The following is a 20,764-nucleotide window of genomic DNA, read 5'->3' as shown; positions in this document are numbered from 1 at the left end:
AGGCAAGGTACCAGATATTTGGAGATTTGCAAATATTAGTACCATTGCTCAAAAAATTATGAGGGACAGCCAAATAAATATAGGCTGATCATCATGGTGGGCACATTACTAGAATCGATATGAGAAATAGGAATAACTGTTATTTGGAAAGGCCCAGATTAATCGGGGATAGTCTGCATGGTTTTGTGAGGGGAAAGTTGTCTTATGAGCTAACTTGAATATTTTGAGGAGATAACAAGGAGGACTAATGAGGGAAGTGCAGTTTGTAATCTCTGTGTAGATTTTTCGTAAGGTATATGACAAGGTGCTAAGAGATAGACTGGTTCCAAAAATATAAAAGAGAGAAGTATAGGAATTGAGAGGGATAGAAGAAGTGATAGACCTTGGATTGCATGACCACAGATCCCTGAAGATGGAAGGGCAGGTAGATAAAATGGTATGTGATGCTTTTATTCATTGAGCATAGTATTGGATGTAATGCTAGAACAATAGAAGACGCTGGTTAGGCCACAGCTAGAACTTTCTATATGGTTTCTAATCACCATGTTACAGGAAGAATATAATTGCTTCAGAGAGATTATAGAGGAAATTCATAAGAATGTTGGTAAAGCTTGAAAATTGCAAATAAAATTGGAAAGGCTGGTGTTATTTTCCTTGGAATAGAAGTGGATGAGGCAGTGACTTATTTGACACTTATAAAATAATGAGGGGCTTGGATAGAGTGGATAGGTCTGCTTGCCTGTGTAGACAGGTCAGTTACCAGGAAACACGGATTTAAAGTGATTGGTAGAAGGCTGAGAAGGGACATAAAGAAAAACGTTTTTGCACTCAGAGTATGGTAGGTATCTGGCATTTGCTGCCAAGATTGGTGGTTGAGGTGGAAACCCTCAAGTCATTTAAAGGAACCAGTGCCTGAAGTGTTGCAATCTCCAAGGCAAAGGACCAAGTGCTGATAAGTGGAATTAGGATGGCCAGCTAGTTTATTCAGCTGGAGCAGATACCATAAACTGGTCTTTTTCTGTGTTGTGACTTTTAATGATTATGTTTTTCTTTTATTGAGTTATTTGTATTAATTTTTTTCAGCATGTTTATCTCCTTTATTGGAGGAACTTGTAATTCAGCTGACTCTTATCACTAATATATTACTCTGCACTGACCAGCTTCAGTCAATTGCATTTAAGAATTATTACACCGCATTCTTAACTGTACGTCTTCAAAGACGACTGAACTCAGAGTCTGACAGGAAGCTGTTGAAATGGAAGACCTGCATCCGGGACATGTGTTTGATGCCTAATCCCCACACCGAGAATGGATCACAGGATTACTTTTCCATCCACCGTGATCAGGTGGGTTTAACAAACTAAGTATTCTCATTGTCGATAAAATGAAGAGCTGGAAAGGCACAGCAGATCAGAAAGCATCGGAAGAGCAGGAAAGTCGACATTTTGGGTCAGGATTGGGAGGGGGAAGGGAGCTCAGAAATAAGTAGAGTGGGGGTGGTGGAAAAATAGGGATGGTGAAAGGTGGATGTGGGAGAGATAGCTGGAATGGTGATAGGTGGATGCAGGTAGGGTTATTGTGATTGATTTAGTGGCAAGGGTGGAGCGAATATGTAAGAAGGACAGGTCCGGTCAAGGAAGTGGCGAGGAGAGGGAGAGGTGGATATGGAATAATTAAGGGTTGGGGAGATTTTGAAGCTGGTGAACTCTTTGTTGAGGCCATTGGGGCTGTAAGCTTCTGAGGTGGAACATAAGATGTTGTTCCTCCAGTTTGCATGTGGCCTCATTTTGACAGTGGAGAAGGCCCAGGATAGACATGTTGCTGGGGGAGTTGAAATGACTAGCAACGGAAGGTGGTATTGATTGGAGCATACAGAGAGCAGATGCTCTGCGAACTGGTCCCTAAGTCTGCACTTGGTCTCTCCAATGTAGAGGAGACCACACCGGGAACAATGGTTAGAAGAAGTGCAGGTGAATGTTCTCATTGTTTAGCTTTTTGGCACTTAAACTACTTCATATCAAAAGTTACACAAATGCAGAATTGGTTGTCAGTGCAGCTTAGTCTACTATTAGTTTATTTGCAATGACACAGGCGAGGCCTGTACCTTTGGAGTTTAGAAGAGTGAGAGACAATTTAATTGAAACATATGAGATCTTGAGGACATTTGACAGGGTGAATGTTTACATTTGTAGGAGAATCTGTACATAGGGGTCACAGTTTTAAAAAGAAGAGGGTGCCAATTTAAAAGAGATATAGAAACATTTTGTTTCCTGAGGAATTTGGAATTCCCTTCTTTGAAAGGGAGTGGATGCAGGATCTTTAAATATTTTTAAGGCACAGGTGGATGGATTTTTGATTATCATAGGGATGAAAGATTAGCAGGAATATACAGTTGAGGTTAACATCAGATCAGCATTGGTCTTATTTAACAGCGTAGCAGGCTCAATGGCCACATGTTTGTATGTTCAATGTGATAGTATTAAATTTCCCAGATTCACCTGTTTTGTAGAGTCTCTGAATGATCTTGCATCTTTGCACCAAAATATGAGCAGTGATTGCATGCCTACTCAGCATCAGAAAGAGATTAACTTAAATGTATCTTGCCTAGGGCTCTTAAAATTTGATAGTGAAGTGGACCATTTATGCTTTTGGGCGCTTAGTCTGTACTAGCAAGTGACTAGAGCAGCATAATTAGTTGACGAATTGCTGCAACAGGTCCCTGTCCTGTCTTCTCACAGCACAGCATTTCCAACAGATATTCTCAAGGAAGATGTTTGGTACCATGGCTGGTGATAAAACACTCCTAAGACCATATTTGGACCATAATAAATACCTGCAAAACAGTTCCATGAAATTAGTAAAACTGTCTACAAATCTACAAAGATTAGATTTTCAAGTTTAGAAGAAATTCGACTCGTGTTTTTGTTGCTAGATATTCTGGAGAGAGTTTCATGAAATAATGTCTGAATTGCCTTACAAAGTGAGGGGAAGAAAATGAAACCACATGTTGTTTGAGTTAAAGATTTGACTATTTTTATTTTTATTTTACTTATTTTTACTTTCAACCCATCAATGTGCAGGATGGAACATCTGATGCACCCTGAGATCAGCTTAAATTGGGACAGATGCAAATGCAAGCTCCTTTCCACTAATTTTAAAACATCTATTACTTCAATTTCAGAATACCATTATAAAACTTAGTTATACTACACCAATCATTCTTGTGGTCTCATAGAGTGAGATTACCAATTAAATAGCAAACTTGCAAAGACTACTTTTTCTTTCCCTGTTATCAATTATGGGTGTGTTTTGGTAACTGCAGATAGAATTTATGACTGAAATAATTGAATGTTTACTTTGTATTTGTACTTCACCCTAGTTCAATTTAGAGTGCTGTGCTGAATTGATAAGTCTGGGATTAGAATGATTTGTACCATGTGTTCAGCACAAAAGAAGGCCTGTCATTTCTGTGCTGGGACTCTAAATGTAACTCGTTGGTTCCGCTGTCCTGCCTTTTCCCTGTAACCCTGTGTTTTCTCTTTTGATAAGTATCCAATTCTCTTGAAATTCACAACTGAATCTGCCTCTACCACTCTGTCCTAACCACCTGCTGCCTAAAAATGTTTTTCCTCTTGGCTAATCATCTCAAATTGGTGTTCTCTACATCAGTCTACATATCCACTCTGTCTATAACCCTCCGTTTTGAGCACCTGTATCAAATCTCTTCTCAATCAATCCTGCTAATTAAAATTCCTCCCTGGGATCATTCTTGTGAATCTTTTCCACACCTTTTTTAAAAAAAACACTTTCACAATCTCTCTAAAACATGGGACAGAACTTGACACGAGTTAGTTGAGGATGAACTGATATTTTATACAGCAATATCATAACCTTTCTTTTTAACAAGCTCATGGATCCCATATACTTTATTAACCACTTTCTTGACCTACTTGCCATCTTCACTGATTTGTGCATAAATACCCAAGATCTCTCTGTACTGCAATCCCTTTAGAATTGCATCCCTTTGTTTTGTATACTTCTCCTCATATTACTACTAAAATTATATTTTTTCTCTGTATTAAATGTCACCTGCCACATGTCTGTCCTTTCCATCATCCTATCTTTTGAAGTTTATTTCTATAGTGTTAACAGTTCATAATAATTTCAAGTTTGTATCATTTGAAAATTTTAAAAATTGTGCCCTGGTATAAATATATTAAAAAGGTACTTTCTACTTTCCCAAATCTAAAAAACACTATCAATCACTTTGCCATTTTAATATTCATGCTGCTCTGTCCCCTTTATTATTCCATAAGCTATAACTTTGCTGATGAGGCTGTTATGCAGCTCTTTATAAATTTACTTTTAGCAGTGTATGTGTACAACACCACAAAACACACGCTCATCAGACCTCTATGTTATCTCATCAAAATACTCAAGCATGTTAGCTAATTGTTGATGTTAATTCTGGCTTTCCTTTGATTAAGCCACAGTTACTCAAGTAATTATCAGTTTTCTTCAGGATTATCATTTCTGTAAGCATTCCCACCAGTGAGGTTAAGGTGGCCGATTTATAGTATTGAACTTAACCGTATACCATCTTTTGAAGTAGGGTGTCACATTTGCAATTTTCCAGTCTTATGACACCCTACCCCGTATCCATGAGGAATAGGAAAATTATGACTACAGATTCCACAATTTACATCTTTACTTGATTTATCTTATCTTTCTGATGACTTATTAAATAGGCTGTCTGTAATTAGTATATCAGCTTCATTTCTACCGACAACTACATACCAACAAGCATGGATTTGTTAACTAAGTTCTTATAACTCCCAGATGCATTTTAAGGTTAGGTTAGGTTAGATTAGATTACCTACAGTGTGTAAACAGGCCCTTCGGCCCAACCAGTCCACACTGACCTCCGAAGAGTAACCCACCCAGATCCACTTCCCTTTGACTAATGCCCCTAACACTATGGGCAATTTACCACGGCCAATTCACCTTACCTGCACATCTTTGGACTGTGGGAGGAAACCGGAGCACCCGGAGGAAACCCACACAGACATGTGGAGAATGTGCTAACTCCACACAGACAGTCGCTTGAGGCTGGAATCGAACCTGGGACCCTGCTGCTGTGAGGCAGCAGTGCTAACCACTGAGCCACCGTGTCACACACATGTTAATTAATGCAATCACAATTCAATTTGAAATCACAAGCACAACTTATTTTGTTGGCTGACTGACCTGTCCATCTTCCTTCCTACCTACCCGTTCCACACTTCCCACCGTGCTATCATAATCACCTCCTACCTTTGTCTACCTATCACCATCCCAACTACCTTTCCGCCAGGCCCACCCCTCTCCCCCATTTATTTTTCAGACCCCTTCCCCTCCCCAGTCCTGATGAAGGGTTAAGCCCGAAACATTGATTCTCTTGCTCTTCCGATGCTGTCTGATCTGCTGTTTTTCCAGCGCCACAATTTATCAACTCTAACTTGCTGTACAGCTGAGAAAAATACGAACAGGCTAGACACAAAATTATTTACAAAGTAGAACATAAAATAACAATCTATTTTATTGAGATAACTAAGATTTGGGGAGTGTGGCAGAGAAGTAATGTCACTGGTCTAATAATTTAGAACTGCATGGGTTCAAATCCCACCAAGGCAGCTGGTGGAATTTAAATTCAGTAAATCAAGGCTAGCCGATGTCAATTGTCATAACAAAAAAACAATTCCATTACAGCAGGTCCAGCACTTTGGCAGTACAATGGAGAGGAAGTAGACCTGGGAGTCCTTAACATTGTCTCTAGACACCATGTAGTCTGAAAAACTCAAGTCAAAAGTGGGCTGATTAGCAGCTACCAGCATCCTGCTCCAATCCCAAAACTAATGAATCAGTTCTCCACCATATTAAACAGCATTTGGAGAAAGCACTGAAGGTGGCAAGGGCACAGAATGTTTTCTGCATGGGAGATCTTGACTGTTCAGCATTGAGAATGGCTCAGTAACACCATGACTGACAAACTGGCCGAGTCTTGGCTGACAGAGCTGCTGGTTTGAGTTTGTTCGATGATGAGGAAACCAACAAGATAGAAAATCTTACCTGTCCTCATGCCTCCCTAATCTATCTGCCATCGATGCATCTGTCTGTGACAGCATTTGTAGCAGTCATAGTCCTTGTGGAGACCATATCCTGTCTTAACATTGAGGATATGTATTGCTTGTGGCACTACCACCATGCTGAATGAGAAAAAATTCAAACAGATATAGAAACTGAAAACTTGAGCATCTAAGAGGCACTGAGTGCCATCACCTGTGGTAGAATTATATATATAGAATCCAAAACCCCATAAGACATTGAAGCAGAAATTAGGCCATTCAGCCCATTGAGTCTGTTCTGCCATTCAATCATGGCTGATAAGTTTCTCCACTTCGTTCTCCCACTTTCTTCCCATAACCCTTGATACTCAAGAACCTATGTATCTCAGTCTTAAATATATTCAACGACCTAGCCTTACATAAGACTTGCATTCCAGAATTAACCAAGCTGTAATAATTTAGTTACAACGTTGGTATCTATGCTGCAAATGTTGAAAGGTGGAAAGTTGTCAAGGTATATCCTGACCAGAAAAAGCAGGACAATTTCCACCTAACAAGTTACTATTCCATCAGTCTACATTTGACCATCAGCAAAGTATTGGAGGGTGTCATAATGGTGCCATCAATTGGCACTTCCTTGGCAATTACCTGCTTACTGGTCCTCAGAGTGCCACCAGAGCCATTTATCTCATGAGCTAAATACAACCTCAGCCCAAATGTGGCCAATAGGGCTAAAATCCTGATAGCAAGTGCCGTAATGATTATTGACATCAAGGCAGCATTTGATTGTTTATGGTATCAGGAGTTCTAATAAAACTAGAGTTAGTGGGAATCATACCTAGCACAAAGAAAGATAGTTATCTTTTGTTTGAGACCAAGCAGGATAATGTCTCAAATCCAACCACCTTTAACTGCTTCATCTCCCTTCAATGTAAAGTGAAAAGTGGGGATATTCATTGTGCAATGTTCAGCACCATTCACAACTCCTCAAATATTAAAGCTGCCAGTGTTCAAATACAGCAAGAACTCTGTGGCGAATACCTTGCCTCCTGATTCTTCAATGCCTGTGTACCATATGCAAGGCACAAATTAGGAGTGTGGTGGAATACTCCCCTTGCTTGGATGAGTGCAGTTCCAACAGCTCAAGAAGCTCAACATCATTTGGGACAACTGACTTAATTGACACCCCATCCATAACCTTCAACATACTCTCCCTCTACTAGAGATGCACAGTGGCAGCAGTTTGAATCATCTACAAGGTATGGCTTCTCTAGTGATGAGATGCCTGGTGTTTTGGTTGTGTTCAGAGGTGTAATCTCAAAGTGCCTCTTGCCTCAGCTCTTGAAATTTGCTGCTACAATTGAAACTACTGTTAGCAACAATGGGCAAAGCAATACATTGCTGATATTCCCCTTGCCTTACTATGATCCTAACCAAATTATTACTGAACAGAGTTAAAAATCACACAACACCAGGTTATAGTCCAACAGGTTTATTTGGATGCACTAGCTTTCGGAGCGCTGCTCCTTCATCAGGTAGCTGTGGAGCAGGACCATAAGACATAGAATTTATAGCAAAAGATTACAGTGTCATGCAACTGAAATGATATATTGAACAAACTTAGATTGCTTTTAAATCTCTCACCTTTTAGAACTGGGATTTACATATTAATTGAATCAAAACCTGCAACCCATTCTAAACCAAACTATTTACACACACAACTTTAAGGATTTTGGAATACACGATGTTATGACACAGCGATGAAACCTTCTGTTAATTAAACTAAACACCCAGAAAAGCTCGCCTCTCCTCATAATTTGTTAAAATATGAGTAACAGAGAACTCCCAAGTTCCACTATTTAAAGAAAATAATATCAATTTATTCCTTAACTCTAAAAGTGAACATTAAACAACAACTATTCACAACTCTAAAATCCTCCCTTCTCCAACTCCATAACAATATACTGTTCCAATAAAAACACTCATTAAAATTACATCAACTTACTTTCAAAACCATACAGCGGCTATCATCACTAGTGTCTATCTTCTTCCAGCTGAAGACCTCCCTGGGTCATCTCTTTTACTGGGAATATTTTTATATGTAAAGGTACCTTTGATAGAGAGTGTTGCGATGGCAGTTACTCTGTCTGACTTTCAAAACGCCTGCTTTTGTAATAGCCCAAACATTGGATCATCTCATTGGTTCGATGTTGGCAAAAACAATAAATTCAAACTTGATTGGGTTTTAATATCCTGGAACATAATTTAAACTGGTTAAATTCGAATTGTTGTCAAAACAACAACCAACTCAGGTAACTATTTCACTGCCAAATGTTACATTTTTCCGGTACACTGAGAGTGCTAACTTGTCATATGGCAGGTGCTTGTAAGCAGCATTCACTTTCTCTTAAAGGTATAGTACACACTTTCAACTTCATAACAAAAACACATGTGGGGTTTAATAATTAATCACGTTCATTTTGCAAAATAAATGAAGATTATAGAATAAACCAAACTATTTACACACACAATTTTAAGGATTTTGAAATACATAATAAAGTACCATTCCAGTAATGCCAACCTCTTTTTTTTAAACAGTACACCAGCGAATATCTTTCTGTTTCACATCCACAGGGCTTAATTTAACGAAGGCTTCAGAGTCCTCACCTTTAGAATGTGATAGCCTCTTCCTGAAGCTTTTGTACAACTTAGCTTAGACCATCTCAGCTTTAAATAACCCTTTCAGGTTTTTAACCAAATATTTCTTGTCTGAAACATTGAAACTAAACTCCTTACCCAGAGGTAACCTCTTTTTTTTTTAAACAGTCTCACACCTAACTCCCTTTCTCATGAGCAGCTGTTTTACATATCCAGCATCAGTCAAAATTACTTCAAACTTCCCCAAACTATTAAGTTTTTTTTCCAAGCCATGGATGTTTTCAAAATATCTCAAAAAATTCCAGAATCTTCTATCCGAAAACCAAAGCACTATACAATTTGAATGTAAGCTGTCTAGAAAGTTTCCCTCTAATAGTGTGTTTTTTAAAAAAAAAACTTTGCTACAGAAATGCTTTCAAATTAATCATTGAACCCCTTCAGATACACAAAATCTATATACCACTTGTTTAAAATTCAAAAATCCAAAAATGAATGATATTCAAATATCTAAAACCACACAGCGTGGATCACAATGTTACTGGAATTACTGTGCAATAAGACAGTGGGATATTGTCAGGTGTTTATGTGCAAGCTGTTAAGTTGATTGACACTTTCTATATTGGGCTTTAACCGTAGATGCTGTTTGAACCAGATGGTGTTGTGACAGTGCGTCTGATCCTCCGGCAGCCATCCCCAGTTTGGCTGAACTTTACAATAGAGGACATCAAAATGTATGAATGTGACCATGACAAGGATGTAAGTAGCAGTACTAAGCATCTGTCTGAAGTCAGCCATCTTGGATATTTATAAAATCTGTCTTTGGGAAAACACATAACATGCAACATGTTAATGTGGAAATTGTAACTGTTTTAATATTCAGGTTGATTGTAATGATTTCTATTTTACAGAAGGTACAAGGACCATGGCTTTCTCAACTCACTCCTCAAGACCGACCTTTGAAATTAAGTGACGTGAGTATGATGCAGACTTTTACAGCTTACATACATATGGCATAAGAAATTGAAAGGCTCTACTTCCAAAATACCTGTTTCACCTCCATTCAAATATCCTGAATCCTTATGGTTTATTTCTTATAGTTGCATTTTTGTGAGGTTTTTTTGAAGTACTTCTAGGGTTTACCAATATATTTCTCCTGCTTGTATGTTATCTTTAACGCAATGATTCTCATGATTGGCCAAATGGCTTCTTTCTGCAGCGTAATGATTGAGTTGAAGGACTGTTTTTCATCATTTGTATAATTGATTTGGATGTGAACATGGTGGGTATAGTTCATAAGTTTGCACATGACACCAAAATTGGAGGTGTAGTGGACAGCAAAGGTTACCTCAGAGTGCAACGGGATCTTGATCAGGTAGGCCTTGGGCTGAGGAGTGGAAGGTGGAGTTTAATGTAGATAAATGCAAGGTGCTGCATTTTGGAAAGGCAAATCAGGGCAGGACTTGTACACTTTAATGGTAAGGTCATGGGGACTGTTGCTGAACAAAGTGAACTATGGACCCAGGTTCATAGTTCCTCGAAAGTGGAATAACGGGTGGATGAGATAGAGAAGAAGGCCTTTAGTATGCTTTCCTTTATTGGTCAGAGCATTGAGTATAGGAGTTGGGAGGTCATGTTGTGGCTGTACAGGACGTTGGTTCGGCTACTTCTGGAACATTGTGCGCAGTTCTGGTGTCCCTCCTATAGGAAGAATGTTGTAAATATTGAAAGGGTTCAGAAAAGATTTACAAGCATACTGCCAGGGTTAGCGGGTTTGAGCTATAGGGAGAGACTGAATTGGCTGGGGCTGTTTTCCCTGGTGTGATGGAAGTTGAGGGGTCACATTATAGAGGTTTATAAAATCAGGAGGGGCATGGATAAGCTATATAGACAAAGTCTTTTCCCTGGGAAGGTGGAGTCGAGAACTAGAGGAATGGGTTTAGGGTGACAGGGGAAAGATTTAAGAGAGACCTGAGGGGAAACTTTTCATGCAAAAGATGGTGCGTATACGGAATGAGCTGCCAGAGGAAATGGTAAAGGCTGGTACAACTACAACATTTAAAAGGCGTCTGGATGGGTACATGAATAAGAAAGGTTTAGAGGAATATGGGCCAAGTGCTGGCAAATGGGACTAGATTAATTTAGGTTATCTGGTTGGCATTGCCGATATAGACTGAAGGGTCTGTTTCCATACTGTACTTTTCTGTGACTCCTTTTCAGATGGATTAGTATTTATTGACAAGCATGTATATTTCTAATCAACCTGTTCAGGTGGGACTTGAACCCAGGTCTCCTGGTCTAGTTGTAAGGTTATTATTACTAGACCACAAGAGGGACTCCAGCCTCAACCATATCTAGTCCCAGAAGGAGCAGTTCCACTCCACGACAGTTCTATTCCAGATAGTCTCCTATTTCAAGGACTGCAATTTCCCCTCTCATGTGATAAACAATGCCCTTCAGCACATCTCCACCACTTCCCATCCTTGAATCCCACCCTTCCAACTGCAAATGGATAGAATCCTCCTGTTCCTCACCTTCCACCTCACTAATATCTGGATACAGGGCATTATCCTCCACCACTTTTGCCACCTACAATCAGACCCTACCACCAGAGACATATTTCCCTCCCACCCCTATCTGTGTTTCACAGAGACCATTCCATCCGTGACTCCATTTTTAGGTCCACGCCCCCTGCCAATTCACCCTCCACATCTGACATCTTCCCTTGCATCTGCAAGAGGTGTAAAATCTGCACCTCCATTCAAGGCCCCAAAGAATTTTTTCACGTCCAGCAAAACCTTTCCTGCACATCCATCCACTTCAGCTACTGTGTCCGTTGATCTCGATGTGGTCTCCTCTACATTGGGGAGACAGGATACCAATTCGCGGAATGTTTCAGGGAACATCTCTGGGACACGCACAAAACAACCCCACCGCCCTGTGGCCGATCACTTCAACTCCCTCCCTCCAATCCACCAAAGCAATGCAAGTCCTGAGTCTCCTCTACTGCCAACTGGAGGGAGAACGCCTCATCTTTCACCTTGGAACACTTCACCCATACGGCATCAACATCGACTTCACTAGTTTCCAAATGTCCCCTCCCACCACCTCATCGCAGATCCAACCTTCCAACTCAGCACCGCCGTCTTGACCTGTCCTATCTGTTCATCTTCCTTCCCACCTACCTGCTCCAGCTTCCTCACCGACCTATCACAATCGCCTCCCACTTGCATCTACCTATTGTCTTCCCAGCTACCTTCCCCTTCCCCAACCCCACCCGTCTCTCCTCTCACCACTGCCGCCCCTTCCCCCATTCCTCAGGTGTTGCCTGACCTGCTGTGCTTTTCCAGTGCCACACTCTTCGACTCTGGTGGACTACCTTATGTAGTACTCATAATATGACTAGAGAGACAACATCCGGAGTAATGTACCGTATTGATCATTATTAAAGGAAGTATTGCAGGGAAGTTTTACAAACTAATATCTGGAATTGGGGGGGGGGAGAGGTTGAGAAAAGTTTGCACAGGGTATGCTTGCACATGCTGGAATTTTGAATAGTGAGAGGTGACTTAATTAAAATATATAAAATCCTGAGGGGTCTTGACAGGGTAGATGCAGAAAGAATGTTTGTTTTGGGAGAATCTAGAATTGGGTCACTGTTTTTAAAAGTCAAGGGTCGAGCATTTAAAACTGAGATTAGATTTTACTTCTCTTTTAAGGGTCATGCAGGACACTATCAACATGAATTATTGTATCAAGCTAGAATTGCAGATTGCTCCTGAGCACTGCTTTATTCAACTAACCGAAATATGGGAAGGAGAGAAGGTCTCGGTCTTTGTGCTGTCTTTACACATTTCTACAGCAGCAGGAAGGATTAATTCGAGCAATCCAAAGTCAGTTTTTAAGGTTGCTGTCAGAGCCTTTTCTTGGACCCTTTTTTCATTTTAATTCTTTCATGGATATGTGTGTCACTGGCAAGGCCAGCATTTGTTATTGTCTGATTGTCTTTGAATGAGAGCAAATAAGAGTCAACCACATTGCTAAGGGTTTGTGGTCACATGTCGGCCAAACTAGAGAAGTGAACCAGTTGTTGTTATGATCACCATTAATGAGACAAGCTTTATATACCAGATTTATGAATTCCATCAGCTGCCATGGTACTTAAGGTAAGACAGTTCTGTGCAACTGGTGGGAATGAGGGCATAGTAGCAGGGAAAGGAGAGTTAGTGGCAGCACCTGAATAGGTCAGAAGAGTGCAATTTTGAAGTGAGGAACCAATGTAAAGGATGGTGTCAGCATCAAATGGTGTGTGAGGTATTACTGGAATAGATCATGGATGCAGAGGATAAGGTGCAGTCACTGCGCACTGTTCGTTTTATTTCAACTATAGATATCCTTTCACAGGGATTACCGGATCCAGAGGTTGTAGCTTCCAGTGTTCAGCAGATGTGGGTTTTAACTGAAATGGTCCGGAACAATCCAGCAACCACACGGGTTGGACGGTTTGATGTAAGTGCTGTTCCACCCTCTCAATGTATGTTTACAATGGAATGGAAAGTGAACAATGAAAATGAAAGTTTATATTGTAGCTAAATTTATATTTATTAGGTTTAAAGATGCTGCCTCACATTTATACATTTTCTTTTAGAAGTGGAAATGTGTTGATCTGATGCAATACTGATTTGTAACCCTGTGCTGGGTTAACTAATATCTGCTGACATGTCGCTTTAGGACAGCCACAGTTGATCTTAACATTTATGGACTATGAAGGGAGAAAATCAGATGTTCTCACTCCCGATCAACACACTTTCTAATTATTTTGGTAGAGTTTGACAGAATTGTTGAAGTTTGCGGGCCCTTCCTGATCACTATCCAATAAGGCCTGCTCAAAGTCATTCTGTGTTCATTGGGGATATGCTGTGATAGCCTATGCAATTCTCGTTCAACAGTTTAGACCCTTATAAAAAATAGGGCCTCAAGGAAAGTACTGCAAGGGAGTTAACAGCTTTAGAATCTTACCTTAGTACAGAAGAAGTTATTGAAAGATTTTTTTTCAGAAAGGCAAGAAATTAAGACACCAACAGAATATGAAGAATGAAGTAGTCTTACTATATTTTATGCATATCCTGTCCACAGGTGGATGGTTCCTATGATGTCAACCTGCTATCCTATACCTGAGTGACTCATCTCACACTACTGTTCCCGCTGAGAGGACCAGAGGATACAAACCTCCTTGTTTGTGACTGCATGCAAGTCTATATAAAATGCACTTGATGCCCTGACAGAAAACTGAAGTAAAACCAGAGTTAATTTTCTGCTTTTGTCTTTGTGGGACCAGACTCAGTTCAAACTGTTCAATATCAGCTCCACTAATGTTTTATATGTACAAAGTTAATAAATGTAATATATTGTTGTTCTAAATAAGTTGTAGTGAAAAGATTATTAAACTTCCTAAGTTTTTTCAGATTAGATGGATCCAATAGCTGGTATCAGATTTCCTGTTTTGCATAATTGCAAAAATAAGTGAAGAGCAAAAATGTGTCTCTTTTTATAGTACTGGACTGTCCAAGAATTTGTCAGCACTCACTCACTGTCTAGTTGAAGTTGTAATAAATGAATATTACTTTTACCTGCCTTCAACAAATGAAAGCTAAAATTACCAAGAGAACCGAAAGGCTGAAGGAAAATGACCTAAGAACTAAAGTTAAAATGCTAACTTAATATTGCATGAAACTTGTGAATGCAGCTTTGAAGGAGAGATTAGTCAAATATCCATGTTTACAAAGAGTTGCATTCTTTATACATCACCAGGGCCAAAGTTGTCTCCACTGTTTTGGCAGTGCCCAAATCTGTCCAATTCCTTGCGCATTAAAAACAGAAGATGGAGAAAGAGTAAATATTCAGTTTAATAAAATTAAGAATAGATGCTGGAGATCGGAAACAAAAAAACAAGGTGATGAAGAAACACACGTCTGGTAGAGAAAAACAGAGTTAACTATTTGCTTCCAGTAACAAAGGATCATAAGCCTCATTTCTGCCATCTCTGCAAGATTTCATCAAACGTTTCTTCCCTTCCCCTCCCTTGGTAGCATTCGCAGGGGCCTTTCCTTCTGGGACATATGGTCCAACTTTTCCCCCATTCCCAAGACACCTTCCCATGCAATTGCAAAGGTGCAGTATTTTCCGATTTACCTCCTCCTTCCAATGTCCCAGATACATCCTCCTCAGGTAGAGGAGTGATTTAGCTGCAGTTCAATCTAGTGTACTGTATTCACTGCTTATAAAGTGATCTCTACAGTGAGCAGATGAAACACAGACTGAAAGAATGCATTGTGGAACTTCTCGCTCTAAATGACCCTGAGCTTCTGGTTGCTTGCCACTTCAACACAGCACCATGTTCCCATGCCAACATTTCTGTCTCTGGCCTGCTGCACTAGAGTCCAGAGGTAGATATTGCACAAGAAACAAAAACAAGCTAGCAATACTGAGAAAACCTTGCAGATTAATAAATACAGTCAAATTCTTTCAGTCTGTGTTTCATCTACTCATAACATTTCTTCAAGTATAATTGATGGAGAATAAAGTCCCCACAGAACCTCTGAAAACCAACTCTTGGGAACACCATTTAAAGATTTAGATATATTTAAGATAGAGATAGGAATTTGTTTTCTCTGACGGTCATTAGTCTGTGAAATTTCCTTTCCCGAATGCAGTGGAGTCAGAGTCACTGAACATAGTCAAGGTTCAGTTTGATTTTTGATTCACAAAAGAGTCAAAGGTTATGAGGGATATTCAGGAAAGTAGTGTTGAGTTCACAGTCAGATCAACCATGAATTAAGGAGCAGATTTGAGGGCCGAATGGCCAACTCCCCATTCTTGTAGGCCATTCTATGTTGCAAGTCCCTATTCTCTCCCACAATATATCCAGCTGTAGCACCACATGCCCAAGTCATAGCAAATTCCTTGTCAACCCACATCTGACATATCCTTGGATATTCCCAATGCAAACATCTACAATTTCCTCAGCAAAACAAATGCTGAAAAGCCCTGAGTACTGCCCCACAAAACCTTAATGAATTTTCCATCAAATCCATTCAAAGTAATATCATATACCAAGAATTACTGGATAAATCAAAACCCACAGACCACACTGCCTAGTAGTATCAAATAATCTTTTTGCAAATATTTCATTGACTATAAACTGCACTGTATAAATGCAAGTTATATTTGTTTGTCACTGCCCTTTATCTGAACTGCTATCTACAAACCAAATATTTTCGCACTAATGGCCACCATATCTACCATGCTTATCATTACAGAGAATTTGTATTTAAACAATAGCTTTCATCATATATTCTGGCAGGGCCAGAACAGTGAGAGTAGAGTGTGGAGGCAGGATCAGAACTTGTGGAGAGCCAGAGCTGTGTTCAAAAGAAACATTAGGGTAGTGATTGGCTGGTGAGTATTTCCTATTTATCTAATCTAAAGCAGAGTATTTCATTTGAGGTAAGTAGAACATCTCTGTTAACAATAAGAATAAACGGCCATACAAGCCGAGAAGGTTTCATTCAAATTGAAGAAATTAATTAGTAAATTAAAACACTGAAGATGGCAGAGCAGGTGATATATTGCAGCTGCAATATGCAGGTGTTGATGGATGTGATCTAAGGCAAACACAGCAGTACATTTCTGCAGCTTCAGTTTAGAATCACTGAACTGGAGGCCAAGCTAAAAACTCTGTATATCATGGTGGTGGGGGGCAGCAGCTTAGGGTGGAGTGACCTAACACTTTCAGAAGCCTGAAAGGCTTATAGCTGAATTTCCATTGCAGATGTAACATACAGATGAATTGTCAGCTCAAATGGAAATACATTTGGGGTGGCACGGTAGCTCAGTGGTTAGCACTGCTGCCTCACAGCACCAGGGTCCCAGGTTTGAATCCAGCCTTGGGTGACTGTCTGTATGGAGTTTGTACATTCTCCCCGTGTCTGTGTGGGTTTCCTCCCACAGTCCAAAGATGTGCAGGTCAGGTGAATCGGCCATGCTAAATTGCCCATAGTGTTAGGTGCTTTAGTCAGAGGGAAATGGGTCTGGGTGGGTTTCTCTTCAGAGGGTCAGTGAGGACTTGTTGGGCTGAAGGGCCTGTTTCCACACTGTAGGTAATCTAATTTGCATGACCTGTTAGCCATCAAATAGCAATGCTTAGACCTGAACAATTCAGTGTACTTATAATTCTGAATGGACAGGAGACACAGAAAGCATGGTGAGGTTGCTCTCAATCAAGAATGACATTGGTACAACAATGAGAGATAACCTTACTTCTAAGGATGAAGGTATGGAATCAGTTTGGGTAGAGATGATTTTAAAAAAAGAAAGGTAAGAGGTAAATTGTGGAAATAGTTCATATGTATCAATGGCAATGATGCTATGGGACCAAGTAAAGAGGAAGAAATAAATGCAGTGTCTTAGAAAGATAGCAATAATCTTGAACGATGTAACTTTACATGCAATTGAACAAGTCAAATTGGCAAAGGTAGACTAGAAGATCTATTCTGTATTTTTATGACAATTTTTTACAGCAGCGCATTGTAAAGTCAACTAAAGAACAGGATATTCTAGACCAAGAAGAATACAATGACAGGTTTAATTAATGAGCCCATAGTTAAGGAGCCTCTAAGTAGCAGCAATCATGGTTAAATTTTGCAATCAAATTGATGGAGAGAAGGGTGGATCAAAGAATAGTGTACTAAACTTAAAGGGAAATATAAAAAGAGAGCTGGCTAAAATTTTCTGGGAAACCAGATCAAAGAGTAGGTCAGTTGAGAAGCAGTGTCAAACATTTACAGTTGATATTTTTTAATAGTCAGTGAAGATGAATTCCAGTGAGAAAGAAAGGTCCAGAAGAAGGATGAATCATAAGTGGCTAACTAATAAAGATATAGTATCAAATTGGAAGAAAAGGTGTACAATTTTTCAAAGATTAGCAGAAGCTTTCACAGAATTTAGAAGCCAGCAAAGTATTTCCAATTATCAATTCCATACTCTGAACATATGAAACAATAGTACAAGTTTCTACAAAGATTTAAAGAGTAAAGTGAATAGAGATCTTCTAGCGAATGAATCTGGGGAATTTATAATAATCTGGGGAATTTAAACAATATAACAGATATTTTGCATCATCTTCACTATAAAAGACAAAAGTAACATTAGAGAAATAGTTGTACTCTAGGTGAAAGGGAGTCATAGAGATGTACAGCACGGAAATAGACCTTTTGGTCCGACCTGTCCATGCCGACCAGATATCCCAACCGAATCTAGTCCCACCTGCCAGCACCTACCCCGTATCCCTCCAAACCCTTCCTATTCATGTACCCAACCAGGTGCCTCTTAAATGTTGCAATTGTACCAGCCTCCACCACTTCCTCTGGTAGCTCATTCCATACATGTATCACCCTCTGAATGAAAAAGTTGCCCCTTAGGTCTCTTTTATATCTTTCCCCTCTCAAGTATTACTGTTGTCAATATTAGGAATGCTTCTTCAACATTTAATAGCTATTGGTATATATCAAGGCGTAACTATCAGTATACATTTTGCTATTTACAACTCCCTGAAATCCTTATTGCTGACATTAATAGGTATAATGTTGTGCAGCATTTTTGCATCCAGTATTTTAGCAGAACTAGGAACTGACTGAAAATGCACACATTAAAAGAATGGATAAAGGTGCATAATTCAAGTACAAGAATCATTCATCTATTCATATCTATTGCTATACTATAGCAGTTCAAGAAATTCTTGAAATTAATGTTTATTTCAATTAATTCCAGTCGATGAACTAAAACTTTGTGCTGTTGCTGAATGGAAACACCTGAGAATGATTTTAGCTGTTTGCTAAGTAATTACATAAACGTGATTATAAAAATGTTAGCAAAGTTTTTTTAAAAAGTTTTTTATTTTTAAAGCATTAAAATGCATTTATTAATTATATAGATAAGAGTATGTCATTTTATCTGTTTCAAATTTTTGGAATGGACATCAAATTAAATATTAAGCAAGTCATCAGCTTACCAAACTGGTTAGTATGGCCCAAATAAAGTACAATACACAGAATGTTCATAAGGGAGGAATGTAAAACAATTACCAATCACCAGAGCTAAGGTAGTAAGAAAACAATTAGAAATAAAGGCTGACAAGTTCCTAGGATCTGACTGGCATCATCATAGTGTCTTAAGAGAAATGATTATGAAGATAGTAGGTGCATTGTTGTAAATTTCAAAATTCTCTGAATTCTAGAACATTCCCATCAGATTGGCAAGTAGCAAATATAACTCTTCCAGAAAAGAGAAAGACAGAAAGCAGGAAACTGTGCTAGTTTACCTAACATCGGCCACAGAGTAAATTTTAGAATCCCTTGTTAAGGAGCCCATTAGCAGGGTACTTCAAGATGGCATCAGAGTAGGACACTTCAGCTGGAGCTCGTCAAAGGTTCCTACATTTGAACATACAAAATAGAAACAGAAGTAGATCATTAAATTCCTCAAGCCAGTTCCAGCATTCGGTAGGATCATGGCTAATCTATTTGTGTTTTGAATTGCCGTATGCCTTCCCTTACCTACGGTTCCCTTAACTAACAAGAATCTACCTACCTCTGCCTTGTAAGATGTTAAATGATCCCACCTCTGCTGCTTGAGGTGGAGAGTTCTAATGTGACACAACAATCTAAAAAATTTCTCCTTATATATGTCATATAGGCTCACCCTTAATTTTAAAACAGTGACCCCAGTTCTAGATGCACCCAAAAGAAGAAATGTCATTTCCCTCGCCAACCTGTCAATATTGTTGAAGCATGTAGAATCCTAAGTAAAGTCTTCCCTCACTCTTCGAAACTCCAGTGGAAGCAAATAGAATCTGTCCAATATATTCTCATAAGACAGCTTGCTTGTTCCACATATCAATCTCATAAACCTCCTCTGACAGATATCAGTGCACAACAGCTCATGGTGTAGCAGGTAGCATATTATGGATAGAAGTTTGATTTTCAAACAGGAAGTAGAGAGTCCAGATAAATGATTTCATTTCAGACTGTAATTAGTGGAATGCCACTAATTACTGGGCCTCAAATATTTACAATCTATATCAATTATTTTGAGGGCACTATATATAATGGATACATTTGCTAATTGTAAAAAAGATAGGTAGAAAAGCATGTTGTGAGAAGGACAGAAAGTGTCTGCATAGAGATTTTGGAAAGTGGAGTGATGGGAAAATGTGAATTTGTCCATTTCGGAGAGAAGAGTAGAGAAACAAAGTTATTTAAATGAAGAATTTGAAGTAACGGAATCGGGTACTGGTGTATAAGTTACAAGTGTTAGTGTGCAAGTACAGCAAGTGATTAAGAATGCAAATAAAATGGTTTACCTTATTGCATAGGCATTGAATATAAAAGTTGAACCATTTTATCACAATTGTACAGCGTGTGAGTGAGATCATAGCTCTCATACACTGTACAGTTTTGATCTCCTTATTTAAGAAATTGTACAGGTGCATTGGTAGTAGTTCAGAGAATGCTCACTTGTCAGATTACTGTGATAAGGGGTTATCGTATGTGGAAAGGTTGGACTGACTGGGCCTGTATTCATTGAAATTTTGAAGAATAAGGGATGATCTTACTGAAATATGAAAGACTGAGGGTAATTAACAGGTTGGATGCTGAGAAGATGTTTCTCCTTGTGGGAGAAACTGGAACCAGGGGACACGTTTTTAAAAATGTAGAATCCCATTTAAAATGAACATTAGAATTGTTTTTTCTTTGTGAGTCCATGCCCAATGACATTCTCTTACACTGTTTACAATGGAGAGTATGTCATTCAAAACTGAATTAGATAGATTCACAACTAACAAGAAAGTCAGCAGGTATGGGGATGGACAGGAAAGTTAACGCCACAATTAATTGGCCATGATCTTAGCAAATGGTAGGGCACATTTGAGGGGCTGAACAGTATTC

The 20,764-nt window shown here is 39.2% G+C and overlaps 1 protein-coding gene across 2 annotated transcripts in view; it reads left to right on the top strand.

The window, feature by feature from the left end:
* The window catches only part of nicn1 (nicolin 1), a 36,528-nt gene extending 17,794 nt beyond the window's left edge, over positions 1-18,734 (top strand). The window contains exons 3-7 of one of the 2 annotated variants that reach the window (XM_043708525.2): positions 1,084-1,346; positions 9,399-9,518; positions 9,671-9,733; positions 13,164-13,268; positions 13,896-18,734. In XM_043708525.2, the coding sequence (XP_043564460.1) occupies positions 1,084-1,346; positions 9,399-9,518; positions 9,671-9,733; positions 13,164-13,268; positions 13,896-13,937 (593 nt within the window). In that variant the 3' untranslated portion in view covers positions 13,938-18,734. The remainder of the gene's footprint in view (positions 1-1,083; positions 1,347-9,398; positions 9,519-9,670; positions 9,734-13,163; positions 13,269-13,895) is intronic. The other variant, XM_043708526.2, reaches the window with a different exon arrangement.
* The last annotated feature ends 2,030 nt before the right edge of the window (positions 18,735-20,764 follow it).

This window comes from Chiloscyllium plagiosum, unplaced genomic scaffold, assembly GCF_037043375.1.
Source record: "Chiloscyllium plagiosum isolate Xiang-an unplaced genomic scaffold, Cpla_swu_hap1 HiC_scaffold_14, whole genome shotgun sequence".
Taxonomy (NCBI): domain Eukaryota; kingdom Metazoa; phylum Chordata; class Chondrichthyes; order Orectolobiformes; family Hemiscylliidae; genus Chiloscyllium; species Chiloscyllium plagiosum.
This window is presented reverse-complemented; position numbering and strand designations above follow the sequence as displayed.